The sequence below is a fragment of the Lytechinus pictus genome, chromosome 10 (genome assembly GCF_037042905.1).
Source record: "Lytechinus pictus isolate F3 Inbred chromosome 10, Lp3.0, whole genome shotgun sequence".
NCBI classification, from domain to species: Eukaryota; Metazoa; Echinodermata; class Echinoidea; order Temnopleuroida; family Toxopneustidae; genus Lytechinus; species Lytechinus pictus.
In genome coordinates, this window is record NC_087254.1 from 29,972,156 (window position 1) to 29,987,864 (window position 15,709).

Genomic DNA, 15,709 nt, shown 5'->3' on the forward strand with positions numbered 1-15,709 from the left:
CACGAAGTCATTCTTCCTTCGATTTAATCAACACCATTAGCTCTACCATCACCATCATCTCCATGGCCTTCATCTTCATCATTTTTACCATCATCCTCATCCTTATCATCTACATCTTCATTATTCAAATCATGAACAGATTAACATTGTGCTGTATAACATTTTATTGATTTTAATGAGTTTTTAACCTGGGATTGTCATTATCTTTCAAGCAATATGAATGTGATGACAATCCTTCTCCTGCAAATAATTTGTGTTTATTATAATAATTTGGCAGTAGATCATATTTTGTTCTGAATGATATGTATATTTTCTCTATTATTCTTGCCCAAAACAATTTGTTTATAATGTATATATATTTGTTATGTTATGGAAAATACATTATACGCAACTGAATGAAGAATAAAACAATAAAATCAAATTAAAAAATCAAACTTTCTTCTCTCTTTATTTTCCTTCTTCCAATTTCCTCTTTATTTCCCTACAGTTTTTCGCTCCCTCGCTTTGAGTTTGTTTTGGGAAAATTTTAAGCGTCCTGGCTCCCCTCCCGGACTCAATATTGTCTGCGTACGCCATATGAATTCGGTAATGAAAATTATCTCACCCCAAAAATATTGAATGAGCGAACTGCTGACTTCAATTTGTCGCTCGCCCTCTTGAGTCTACGTTAAGCGCATTTTTGGTCAGTCGCCATCTTCACGAGCGAGATACCTGACGCTGATCAAATTTCGAAAGTATTAAATTCAGCGAAATGGCGTCTAGGAGGCTTGGAAAGTCTGTTGTAGACTGGGCAGCATTCGTAGAACGAGTTCCACCAAATCAGAAGGGACAATTCAACAGTCTTAAGGGCAAGTTTGACGCCTTGAATGCAAGGTAAATTTTTGGAAATGTTAATTGCTTCATGCCTGTCCCACTAACTTGCTTTTGTGTTGGATTGACTATTGTTAAATTCAATTGGATCATGAAAACATTAAACATCCTCCCCATTAGGCTGATAATACTGTCCATTATAAAGGGTATATGTGCAAGATGGAGCCTTGTAGGTACTTTGTATGTGTTGTGAAAATGCGATGATGTGGTGACAGCGTTCTCGCCAGGATTTTTCTTACGCGTGTCGGAAACCCGCCGATTCGGCGGTGGCCAAATTTGCACGTGATGTTTTGATTTTCACATGCGCTGCGCTTTGATCCGATCCAAAGTCAAGTTTCATTGCCGATCCGCGAAGTTCAATAGATGATGTAATGATGTTTTAATCGGCGGCGGACACCAACCTAAAACTGATATCGGCGAAAATATTGGAATGTTAAGTTGTTATTTTTATCTCAAAATTTAGGGGTCTTTTTTTGTCTGGATATGTTTTAAACTGTTTTGAGGTGTTAATGAGTTAAAATATATTTCATATAGGCCTACCTTTCGTTATGGACTCCCGTTCTCCGAGAAGAAATATATATCACGCATTATTCGTAAATTTCTTACAACGGCGGAAAAGAAAATAAAACAAAATAGAAGTCACAAACATCTCAGATTAATGAGCGATCGATTTGGGAATGTTTTAAAATTGTTTTTGAGGTCCCAACGAAATGAAATATATTTATATACCTTTCACTATGACCTCTCTAAGAAATATTAATGATGCACTATTTTGACAACGGCGGGAAGGATTATAAAACAGAATAGAAGTCACAAACATGAACGATATATCAGCACATTTTAACATTGTTTTGAGGTGTTAATGAGTTAAAATATATTTGATATACCTTTCGTTACGGACTCCCGTTCTCCGAGAAGAAATATAAATCACGCATTATTCTTAAATTTCTTACAACGGCGGAAAAGAAAATAAAACAAAATAGAAGTCATAAACATCTCAGATTAATGAACGATCAATTTGGGAATGTTTCAAAATTGTTTTTGAGGTCCCAACGAGTTGAAATATATTTATATACCTTTCGCTATGAACTCTCTAAGAAATGCACTATTCTGACAAGTGACAACGTTGGAAAGGACTATAAAACAGAATAGAAGTCACAAACATCTCAGATTAATTAACGATATATCAGGACATTTTTAACATTGTTTTGAGGTGTTAATGAGTTAAAATATATTTGATATACCTTTCGTTACGGACTCCCGTTCTCCGAGAAGAAATATAAATCACGCATTATTCTTAAATTTCTTACAACGGCGGAAAAGAAAATAAAACAAAATAAAAGTCATAAACATCTCAGATTAATGAACGATCGATTTGGGAATGTTTTTAAATTGTCTTTGAGGTCCTAACGAGTTGAAATAAATTTATATACCTTTCGCTATGACCTCTCTAAGAAATGCACTATTCTGACAACGGTGGAAAGGATTATAAAACAGAATAGAAGTCAGATTAATGAACGATATATCAGGACATTTTAACATTGTTTTGAAGTGTTAATGAGTTAAAATATTTTTAATATACCTTTCGTTACGGACTCCCGCTCTCCGAGAAGAAATATAAATCACGCATTATTATTAAATTTCTTACAACGGCGGAAGAGAAAATAAAACAAAATAGAAGTCATAAACATTTCAGATTAATGAACGATCAATTTGGGAATGTTTCAAAATTGTTTTTGAGGTCCCAACGAGTTGAAATATATTTATATACCTTTCGCTATGAACTCTCTAAGAAATGCACTATTCTGACAAGTGACAACGTTGGAAAGGACTATAAAACAGAATAGAAGTCACAAACATCTCAGATTAATTAACGATATATCAGGACATTTTTAACATTGTTTTGAGGTGTTAATGAGTTAAGATATATTTGATATACCTTTCGTTACGGACTCCCGTTCTCCGAGAAGAAATATAAATCACGCATTATTCTTAAATTTCTTACAACGGCGGAAAAGAAAATAAAACAAAATAAAAGTCATAAACATCTCAGATTAATGAACGATCGATTTGGGAATGTTTTTAAATTGTTTTTGAGGTCCTAACGAGTTGAAATAAATTTATATACCTTTCGCTATGACCTCTCTAAGAAATGCACTATTCTGACAACGGTGGAAAGGATTATAAAACAGAATAGAAGTCAGATTAATGAACGATATATCAGGACATTTTAACATTGTTTTGAAGTGTTAATGAGTTAAAATATTTTTAATATACCTTTCGTTACGGACTCCCGCTCTCCGAGAAGAAATATAAATCACGCATTATTCTTAAATTTCTTACAACGGCGGAAAAGAAAATAAAACAAAATAGAAGTCATAAACATTTCAGATTAATGAACGATCAATTTGGGAATGTTTCAAAATTGTTTTTGAGGTCCCAACGAGTTGAAATATATTTATATACCTTTCGCTATGAACTCTCTAAGAAATGCACTATTCTGACAAGTGACAACGGTGGAAAGGATTATATAACAGAATAGAAGTCAGATTAATGAACGATATATCAGGACATTTTAACATTGTTTTGAAGTGTTAATGAGTTAAAATATTTTTAATATACCTTTCGTTACGGACTCCCGCTCTCCGAGAAGAAATATAAATCACGCATTATTATTAAATTTCTTACAACGGCGAAAAAGAAAATAAGACAAAATAGAAGTCACAAACATCTCAGATTAATGAATGATCGATCTGGGAATTTTTTAAAATTGTTTTTGAGGTCCTAACGAGTTAAAATATATTTATATACCTTTCGCTATATGAACTCTCTAAGAAATATAAATGACACATTTATTCTGACAACAGCGGAAATGTAAATAAAATTGAACAGAATTCACAAACATATCACTAAACAGATCACTTGGATTGTGAAGCGTCTCGGCTTGATAGGGAGGTATAAACCGGAATATAAATGATAGTCTTTAATAAAAATGTTGATGATTCATAATATATTTGTAAAGAGTTTTGATGTGATAACGACATGATTTATGATATAAAATCATTCTTCGAAAACCAAAATGAAGCTCACAGCCAAAGCAAGTGATACCTCCTTCGACATAAGGTACATTACGTAATACCTTGGATGACCAAGCTGGGCCAAGTCTGTCATCAAGACACTCGACAACATATTGAGATAATCTGTCGAGATTTGCTGAACCATTAAATCAGGTAAACATGAGATAAAAATCGTTTCTCTTGGGACTCATTTGGGCAGCCACTGAGGTGATTTTAAAACATGAGCCACGCGAGCAATTGCCTTGGGTGGTGATGGACATTTCATTGATTTCTTTTTTAATCAGCGACTTTACAAATAAAAAATAATAATACATATTCTAATAACTTTTTAAATCTTTGATGGATTTTCCTCAAACTTTCACCAATATTTATCATTTTTTTTCTCCTATCTGTATTATAAACTTTTTGTCAGGGTGAACTCCCACTTTAATGTTTGGTCACTTGAAAATGAAACCTATGTATCATGAACGTGTTTTCAGATGGGAAAATTTGGAAATTGCAAAATCACTTATCGTTTATTTCTACCATGTTTATTTTTTAAAGAAAATTGATACTTCGAAAAAGTGTTTTTGACCATTTTAATCATTTTGCAATTCAAATTCCCTTTAGAAAGATGTTGCAAAGTCTTAGGGATATTTCTGATCTGTACGATGCAGGATCTAGGGGCGGGGGAGTTGTTTTTTTGTATGGTAGTTTTTATTTGACAACTTCAGTTCATATACAAAATAAAATACATATAAGAAATAGAAGTTTGATGTCTTTACAAATTGATAAATACCTTGACAACTCATAAATTTAACACAATTTGTTTCCCTTAATAGTGTTATAATAAAACACAATGTCAGACATCTTCCAATACATAATTATAAATAACATTGCTGATGATTATAATATGCATTAAGAATAAAAACTTCTTCAATAAATTCAACATATTGATTTTTTCCAGTGTCAAATATCAACATAAAAAAGAGATTTTCCAAATACACATTGGCATGACATATCGATTAGAAATACCTAAAAATATATTTTTAGATATTTCTAATCGATGTGTCGATCATGCGGTCTCATGCCACCCCCCCCCCCCCCGCCCCTAGATTATTAATCAATAGAAGAAACTGTACACACATGTAAAAAACAATACAAGAAATTATAGTCTGTTTTAGATGAAAAAATTAAAAATAGACGTTAAAAACAAGCAATTAGCCGTCAAACAAATAACATTAACTTTACATCTCGCTCCCGCGCCCGGGATCTCGTTTTTCTCCTTTGACAAAATCATGCACACACGTGTCGCCCTAAGCCCCATTTCCAGCAAGCTAGCCACCGGGGCTAGCCAACACTCATTGTGAGTAACTTGTGACATGACAGCAGATGACATGAGAAATTGAGAATGAACGTTAAGAATATTACTTAGAAAGTAATTAGCGGGAAAATTATGAGGAACAATTCATTTTATGATAAAAATTTCTTGAAAACTATCGGAAAACGGTATCATGTAAAAATGAAAGGCTACGTCGGACCCGAGTCGCACCGCGGACAATTCAGTTCTAACATACATTGTAGCATGCGCTATGCATGTCCGGCTCAGCTAGGCGCGCGCGCTGGCAACGCTAGTGTGGCTGCTCAGGCTTGCCTGGCTGGCTCGCCGGCCGGCTGGAAGTGGAAATGCGCCAGTTTCTACGCATGGATATTTTCCGGTCATCAATAATAACATCGTAGTTTGTCTGTTGCCGAAATGATTCTGAAACATCCTTTACTTTTGAGGATTGATGATGAATGATGCAACAATTATTTTCGATGACTTTTCCCCACTTTTTATGATTTTTTTAAATTTATTTTTTTGCCTGTGTCGCTCGCGTTTTGCACGTGACGCACATAGAGCTTGTGGAATTTACGTGTGTCGCATGCGATGCGTGTGTTCTACACTGGCGAGAACGTTGTGTGGTGAGAGGGTTAACGATGTGATGGCACGAGACAGACTATAAGTATACGATGGCATGAGTGGTTGATTAATTACAAGTACTACACTGACAAGGATTAGGACTCACGAAACTCACGAATGGGTTACCGACGGTACGAGACAGTGACAACAACTAATACTCACCTGACACTTGTAGTTGTACAACGATGCCACACGGTAGAAACACAGGTAGGCCTATCAGCTTTCTTCTATTAGACTTCTGATAACACTACCAGTAGAGGCGCATGGCCAATATTGGAGACTGTCTCCAATGTGGGAGATTATCTCCAATATCAGAGACTTTTGTAAAGAATTTGGGTATCCAATTTCAGAGACAGTCTCCAGTTTTGGAGTCCAATTTCCTTTGTTTACATTTGCTGCAAAAGGATTACCTTGGCGGCAAATAAAAATGTGATATATAAAGCAGATTCCTCATGAAAAATTACCCCTTTTCACCGTCTACTTTAAATATTCACCGTCTACTTTTGTTTTGATAAGGATTTTTGTTGTCAATCACACACAAAACAAATGGGCTTCTGACCTCAGTGAGACCAGTACGACAATACACCAGACGGTGGACTGTACTGTTCCAGAAGAAGAAGAAGAAGACAAAATTTTGGGTGGAAAAAATCATGCTTTTGTTGGTGTTGTTTCTTTTGTCCTTTTGCAAAGCAAGTCTCCAATGTGGGAGATTGTCTCTCCTATTGGAGAGAGTCTCCCATATTGGCCGTGCGCCTCTACTGACTACAGGTTGACCATGACGCCGGGTGGGGATGCAGCTGGGTTCGTGCGTCCACACTCGATGGCGTCTCTGGGTCTTTTCTCTCTTGACACTGACCAGGCACCAACTTGTGTACGTGCTGTGCAACGCACACACACGTAGCAGGCGTAGGAGCATATCAAGGCTGCTCCAATCAGAGCGCTCCTCGCATGCACACAGCACACACACAGACTTAATATACATGAACATATATCAATACATAGACTAATACATATAGGGTACTACAGGTACACGGCAAATTTACTACATTTGCATGCCTTGATCCGTTGATGCTGACTCAAACTTGAGATAACGCCGGTCACCAGTTGATAGAAAATTCGAATAATTTTTTTTTGGTGATACTGATACTGAAAATGAAATTTCTCTTCTTGACTTTACTCGAGAGAATCTAACCCAGGGAGCTCCGGCCCGCAAAGCGGGCCAGAGCTCCCTGGGTTAGAGAAAATCAAGATTACTTACAGTGTCACAGCCTGACAAGGACTCAAGCAGTTTTGTTTTTAATTTTTTTATTAAGAAAATTTAACTTTCCATTCAACTGTTCAAAAATGTCGAAGTAAACTTCTAAAAATATATTTATTTTAGACCGATAACTTAAGTTAAACTTAAAATAGGTCTATTTCTGTCAGGGATATGCTCCGCGGCATCCCCTCCGTCAATAGACCGATGACGGCCATTGCACAGTGGCAAATTGTCCATAGACTGTGTACAACGGATAGACCGTCTCGGCTCAGCGAATCGAAGACCGCTGATTGGCCAATCGCGCAGATGGAGCAAACAACCACTGTTGATATTACCCACCGTTTAAAACAGCGTCTATTTAGAAGGGGTGCACTGGCGCACCCTCCTCGCTTGCTTCCAAATTTTGCTTTTTGACGGGGTAGGCCAAAAGGGAAGAAATAATAAAGATAAATTTACATTAGATACATTCAGCTTACCACCTTTCGGAAAAATATGCTGGAATATAGCGGATTTTGACGTCAAACAGAACAGGATCGGCCAGGTTCTTCTTCCATCACTTGATCGCCGTCAGTGTAGGGCAGCTACAGCGTACGAACGTGCCAGCCAATCCGCTGGCGTGTCTGTATGCTCAGCTGTAGCTGACGGCGATCGAGCGATAGAAGAAGAATCTGGCTGATCCTGATCTGTTTGTCATCAAAATTCACTATTTTTGGCATATATTTTTAGAAATTTGGTAAACTGATTGTATTTGATATAAATTTATCTGTATTATTTCTTACTCTTTCCCCCGTCTAAAAGCAAAATTTAGGAGTAATTGAGGAGGGTGCAAAAATGTACCCTTTCTCCATAGACGCTGTAGTTAAGCGGCGGTTGTTTGCCCGATACCATCACCCGTCTGTGTAGGAGGAGGACAAAAAAATCAGAAAATGTTGAAAAACTCCTCCGAAACAGCGGATTTATCAGTCTACTTTTATTTTAACTTTTAATGAAATATTTTAAACCTGGCTTTGCAAAAATAATATTCTAGACCAATTTTTATTTTTAGGAACCTTATGAAAGATATGTTAAAGGTTCCAGGTTACGCTTCCAGTTTTGCTTTTTTTTCCAAGGATGATCGCTAGTCAGACAATTGAAACCATGCTGTGTTTCAATAGTCTGGTTGAGTGATTTTGCCCATTGACAAAGTGCACCAGTTACATGTTTCACTAAATGTCCGTTTACAAAGAAATATACATGTTGAGATGTGTCAATGTTGTTGTCGAAATTCATTTTGACTATGATGACCCTGTTCGATCAATCACCATATTTTTATGAATGTCCCTACATGCCCTATCTCAAATCTGAAGATCTTGGTTGTTTCAACATAATGCATTCTTTTACCAGTAGATATCTGGTTATGTTCGCTTGTTATTTTGTTGATAATCTATGATTTTCTTTGTATTTGTCTCAGATTGAGTCAGATGCCAGAGCAAGCTGCAGTACCAAAATGGGATGCTTACCGCAAGTCAGTTCCTGTTGCAGGACTAGTGGATAAATTTGAGAAAGAGGTAAAACACATTCCATGTATGTTGTATTTCAGTATTTAATTTGTTTAGTTAAAAAAAGAGATGTATCCATCATTCATGTTCAAATAGCCAGTCAATTTTCAAGGTTTTTATTAATGATATCAATTGACTTAGCAAATTTTAATTTTGGTTATTTCTTCTTTTTTTCTTTATAGTTCAGTGCATTGAAGGTCCCTTACCCAGCTGATACTGTGTCTGATAACATCAACACGCAAGAAAAGGAAATGGTAAGCCTCCTTGAAAGAGAAAATTTTGTATCCAGTTTAAAATGTTGTTCCGTTTTAAAGGCTATTAACCCAAAACAGCTAGAAGAAACAGACCATGTCTATCTAAAAGATAGTATTGATTTGAATTTGAAAACATAATGCTAAAAATGAGATCAAAATTGGACCTGAATTTAGAATGTCAAAGCATGTTCATTGTTAAAGTGTTGCATATTTGCACACAACATGTGTGTGTACATCAAGGTGATATGCAAATGAGGGTACTCATAGGATCACAAACTCCTTATTTCTTTTACAGGTATTATCTGAAATATGAAATATTAACATTTTTCCTGAAATAATGTAAAACATTGTTAGACTTAATGTTATAATGCACCAGCTTCTTCATGATCAAGTCTACACTCTACATAACTTTATTTTATATTTCATCTAATAAATTACAAATGAAATACTGTGTGATGCCATTAATTTTCTCAATTGCATCTCTTGTGTTAAGCATGCAACTTTTATAGGGAGATTTAGTGAAACATTTAGTATCATAACCTTATTTTCCATCTGATTTTGACTAGATCTATCAAATTGTTGTTAGGGTAAACTTGACCTTTAAGTCCCCACGATCTCTTGTCTGTCTGTATCTTTCTCTCTTGTCTTGAAATGCTGATTTAACTCGGGCTTCACCATGAATATTTTTTTCTTATCATTTTGTTAGGATGTGATGGCAGCAGAATTTGTCAAGGCTTCAAATGAGCGTATTGCAAAATACACACAAGAGGTAAGATGTTCATTATTATTACTGATGATGGTAGTAAGGTCTTTATAGCTTATTTGCAAGAGTACAACTCAAAAGCATTTTATTATGATTAATATGAATCAACTAGAAATCTAACTAAAATCTAGAGCAAATGACAGAATTTCATGGAATGGTATAAAAGGAATGAAAAGAAAAGAAAAAATAAATAAAATTGAAATGTTAAAAAAAATTCACTCAATTAGATATTTAATGAAGTCAACGTTCTTGCCAGGTTCACTCTGACGCTTGGCGGCGCGAAGTGACGCAAGCCGCGCAGCGGCCTCGGTGCGTGCGAAGCACGCACGGGGGGAGGGTTCGGGAGGGGGGTGTCCCCCCTCCCGCGCAAAGCGCGGTAGCTATCGAAAATATCAATATCGACGAGCTTAGATTGCTGCTAAATGCACCACATTTTATGTCTATTTAATTCTTCTCCGGCCACACAGCCGTAACGGTTGCGCGAATTGCGATTGAAGCAGAAAGGCAATTACTGAAAACTTAAAAATTGAAGTCAATCTCATTTTATACTTACAGTTTATAGATTATTTCCATCGATAAATTAACTCCATACTTTCCAACGTTCAGATCGATATCGCTACATCCTTAGAAAGTGCGATTAATTTTGTGAATGCGTGTTGTTTCTTATGTCAATGACCGACTGCATCTACGGACCGCATGCGTAGCCCTTTGAGCTTGCGCTGCGTCACGCCCTTACTAAATCCAAAGATTGTTCCGACTTTATACCTCGGTCACATTTGTTCTACGGCGGCCGTACGGCGAGTCGAAAACAGCCGTTTCAACATTTTTTGTACCAGCTGAATATAGGTGGTTTGAATAAAAATGAATAAAACGGCTGTTTCGACTCGCCGTAGAGCAAATGTGACCGAGGTATTATTTGGAAGCCTCGGAAGTTTTCTTCCGAGGCTTCCAAATAATGGGCATCGGGATTCATGAGACGGGGTCCCCAACTTATATAATTTGCATGGTTTCTTGTTTGGTTTATTCGATACTCACTGAAACTGTAACTCTCATAAGACTTCTGTTGATGATGTTTATACTAATAATTTCCAATCGAGATTCTTTTATCACTGTCAATTATTGCTGTGTTCATTTGTATTGTTCGTTACTCACCTATAAAATAATGAATGTGCTGTGCTCATCACGAGCGTGAGAAATATTTTTAGTCATTCATAATACTCTAATATTACGAATTTGTTTTTCTTAACTGCGATTTAAAATGTTTTGAAAGTATAGGTTAATTGACAGGAAATAAGATTTCTATTTTTACATAATACATTATGTAGGCCTACAAATACAGCGTGTGTGAAAGAGAGGAAGAGGGGTGGGGTTGTAGGATATGGTCGAAGGGAGAGAGCGATAGGGGAGGGGTCGTGGCATGGACAATGACAAGGGGATGTTGAGATCGTGTGTGTGGGATTGGTGAAGAAGTCAATATTCGAAGCGAATACATTTTTATAGACGTGTCTATACTTCTACCGATGATGACGGCCGAATAATCTTTCTTACATGTATATTTTGGTGAATTAAAAAAATATTTTCTTGCACCATGAGTGGGATGATCGATCGAGGTACGTGATTCAATAAATTGCCTCACAATATCACTATAGGTGTAGTTTGAAAATCACGAACAGTTTATTAAAAATGAATAAAAGAGAAAGATCTTCTTAATTTTATAGCCCCCATCCAGCGTAAACACCATGAAGAGTTTTTGAGGTCACGAAATCAGCTGATTCGCACTCAAACAACAGGTTAACAGGTCACACACGTGGGACACATTCCAAGGGCGGGAATTCGGGGAAACCCGTTTTCAAGCACAATGATTGGCTCAACCCAGAAAGTGAATACTAATTAGATCACGTGTCATCGGCTTTGGGGCGTCTCGTTCACATTCCAACTCATTTCATAAATATCCACTCGCAGTATAATTAGGCTAACGACGTTGCCAAGATTATAACTCATATATTAAAAGCACAATTCCGATATAAAACATAAAGACAAAGACAAACTTGAAAAATTCATCCAACGATATTCAAATTATACTAGCAAACTCATTGTGGGCGTGAAAAAACGATATAGGCCTACATATCCGATATCCTCTAAAACGTTCACACATATCAACTTCAATAATTCGTACTTGAAACGAATATCTGTGAATGAATTGCCAATTCCACTTTGTTGAATGTGTACTTCTATCGAAATCTATTGAATCACGTATCCCTCCCGCCCCAAGGTGGATTTTCCAATCGCCATAAAGATTATGCAGCCACAATCACAGTAGACACATCCATAAATGAATATTAATTACATTTGCTACGAACAATCCCCTCCCCACAAAGTCACAAACATCCCATCATTTTCATCTACATTGCCCACGGCCACCCCCCATTCTCTTTTTTTCCTTTACACAAATTAATTTCAAATGATATTTTATTTTAAATCGTAGTTAAGCAATTGTACAACAAATTCATAAAGCATTCACTGTGATGACTAAAAACATTTCTCAGGCCCGTGACAGGTGCGCTCATTATTTAATTGGCAGGCAAAGAGTAATAAAGAACAATACAAAATAATGAAAATACACTGTACGTATAACTCACATTACAAAAATGAGTCGTAATGATAAAAAATGTGAATAATATCAATAAAGATTATTAATTATGAAAATTATAACAGATTCAATGAATATATGAAAACAAATCTAATTAAATCAGTTTTGGATCCCATCTAATTTTGGAAGACTATCGGATCCCCGGATCAAGGATTTTGATGCCATGTGCGATTTGTATTATGAATGTGACCGTTGCGAGCGCGAGCGCAAGTGCAGTGGCACATAACTTGATAGATACGCCGTCGCGAAATTAATCAACAGTTTCAAAAGATCGATGTAGAGATCAAGACTTTGGAAATAATGGAGTAAAATCGGAATTTAAATGTGAATAAATCATTTTGATGTAAGTAAATGAGTTGGACATTATATCAATCCATTCCATTGGCTTTGTCATTACTAACGTGATCTTTGAATAGTTTTCTCAATTCGCTCTACGGCAGTGTCATCAGAAATGCATTCAATGAATTCATGTAGATGTAGCTATAAAGGCTGGGGCCTGGGACGAGATGAAATTATTATTTCGATCTAATTTTGATAGTAATTTTGACACACTTTATTTTTGACATAATAAGTGACAATATCAACTGAAATTCGTAATAATCTAAATTACATTGCCCAAGCCACCCGGGGGGGCCACTTACATTGACGAATGGATACCATGTGCGACCAAAAAAACACGTAAAAAGGATGTCTTTTTCAAGATAGGGCACGTTACGTACGTAACGTGATAAGGGTGTCAAAAACACAAAAATATTGAAAAAAGGGTATCTATTTTGCTCGGAAAAATATACGTGTTTAGGGTCAAATATGCGGGGATGATAAAACAAAATCAAAATGTTTTATAAAGGATGTCCTTTTTGCCCCAACACTACGTGTTTAGACTTAGAGTCCGATTTGCGCGAGGTGTGATAGGTGGGGCCGTACTAAACCAAAATAATGGTGTGTAAAGGTAAAACCGACGACCGACGGACCCGTGACATAACAATAAAATATCGCTGTACTTGTTTAGTGGTTCATTTCAGGAAATACTTGCCAAGAGTATCGCTTTGTTTCTAATACTTGTTAAGGGGTGCATTTTCAGAATATGGAAAATACATCGCTGTACTTGTTTAGGGGCTCAATTCTGGGAATACTTGCCAATAGTATTTGTTTCCAATACTTGTTAAGGGTAGGGTTTCGCACGCCAATACTTGTTAAGGGGTGCATTTTCAGAATATGGAAAATACGTGTTTAGGGTGCTTTTCAAGACCCCGTGGTCTCGCATGGTATCCACTCGTCAATGGAAGTGGCCCCCCCGGGCCAAGCCAGTAACCCACGATACCCCTCTCCCCTCACTTGTTTTTGAGCGTATTTACTACCATTTTAAAGACGTAAATAATGTGAGCAATGCGATACGCAAATGCGAGGTACACATCTTCGTGCTTCCCACAAAAGAGATTGGGCCTCGAGTCGAGGTCGTATCGTATATGGCGCACTACTAGTCAGTGAGTGAGTCAAAGAAATCCCGGGAAGAAATCGTGGACGAAATAATCGACAAGTTTATTTTAGGATCTGAATTCTGAAAAGCAGATTATTTTTTTATATATTATCCAGTTTTTGTGTAGATCTAGGCCTGCTTTACAGTTGTCGGCCACGGTTGTCGGGGAAGTTCACGGTTGGCGGATTTGCCCTGAAAATTTTCAGGCTTGGCGGCGCCCGCCAACCGTGACGTGTGGTAGCGAGAACGTTGAATGAAGTATGTTGTAAAGATGAACTTTCCCGAAGAGATAAACCTAATGATACTATATGTGTAGTGAAGATTTATACAAATGGGAGTGTAAAACATCACTTTTTCTTAAATTATCTTTTTCTTTGCCCCCCCCCCCAACTATAGGTGAACAAGCTAGAAAGTATGACTGCATTCGAGGAGCTGACAGTGGAAGAATTCGACGAGATGTTCCCAGAAGGCAAGAAGATGAAGGAGAAGTACCCATGGTGGCCACACGTCAACCTTGCAGAGTTATAACCTCAACGACCTTTAACCTAGACCAACCGTTTCTTAATATGTAATATAGAGATTTATTCAAGCTTATATGCTTGCACCATTTTCGGCATGATAAGTCCAAAATTACCACTCAGAGATGTCCAATTATGAAATATTTTGTCCTAAAGGATTGTCTTCAGTTCTTGTAGGATTTTCACGTGGATAAAAAATAGTTTTACGCATTCAGGTGTAACGTAACTTCACTTTTGAAGCAATGTAATTTAAAAAACACCATGTATTCAACTAGTAAGTTTTCAGAAGCATGGCCCACTCTTTTTTGAAAATTAACTGTGTTGGAATACTTTATTACAGTTTGTGCTAGATCTTTTACTCTCTCACATGCTTTCAGAAAGATCAAGAAAGTAAAATGTTCAAGCACCTTTGGCACACACAATTTGCTTCCCAAGAGAATTGCTACAATTACCAGTATTTCTATAACAAAGTCCATATGCCCAACACTGTGATCTGAATTTAATGGAAAATATATGTGAATAAATTTGTTGGGGCGTGATTTACTGCGGCTCCATGAAAGAATTTAGCCATCTGTGATGGTTTAATTCATAGGTATGCTTTGAGAATGTGTCCATATATTTTATTCAGTATTGAATTAAAGCTGATATAACTGGAAAATGATATTCACCTGATTTATTTGTTAATTGTCAGTGATTAAAGGGTGTTATTCTGAGCACTTCTTACAAAGAGTTGCGATTGATTTTATCAACCAGACTATGGAAAGCCAGCATGTTTACTCAGGATATTGTGCAAACTTCCTTTAGAAAAAAATTATGACATGGATACTAGATTTCCACAGGGTTGAGGTTGATTAGGTCAATCGTAACTCTTTGTAAGACGGGACACTGATCTCCTATTTGAACCTAGGAGTGCTCCCATTGGTTGAATCATTTGGATGTTGATTCTAACAAGATTTCTAATTGGATAAAATATGTGTGGTGGGTGTGGCTCTTAAGCTTGTAACACTGTTAAAACTGTCTTCATTATACAGAATTATGAGCATTTTAGCTGTGGGTAAACTCAAGTATCATATGCAAGTTATCAAGCTAAATCACGCTGTTCAGAATACCACCCAGTTGTTCGCATTTTTAGTTAAGTTAAATCAATAGGGTAAAATCAAGCATGCAAAATCAAACATGAATAATCAGAATTGGGAGGAAAAAAATGACCAAGAACATTTGGAAGTTTTGCATTATTCTATTACATTGTGATCACTCACTATCAACATAAGGATAATTCTACATATTCCATCTGTGTTGATATCTCCATTAGTCAACCCGTGCTTTGCATTCAGTAAGCAGAATTTTTTTATGATGGTTACT

The 15,709-nt window shown here is 36.5% G+C and overlaps 1 protein-coding gene across 1 annotated transcript; it reads left to right on the forward strand.

Annotated features, from left to right (window-relative positions):
- Positions 1–555: 555 nt before the first annotated feature.
- On the forward strand, positions 556–15,005 carry LOC129269449 (ATP synthase subunit d, mitochondrial-like). Its single transcript, XM_054906951.2, has 5 exons — positions 556–873; positions 8,598–8,694; positions 8,868–8,939; positions 9,646–9,708; positions 14,226–15,005. Exons 1-5 carry the CDS (start codon positions 752–754, stop codon positions 14,355–14,357), a joined length of 486 nt encoding a protein of 161 aa, XP_054762926.1. The 5' UTR covers positions 556–751; the 3' UTR covers positions 14,358–15,005.
- The last annotated feature ends 704 nt before the right edge of the window (positions 15,006–15,709 follow it).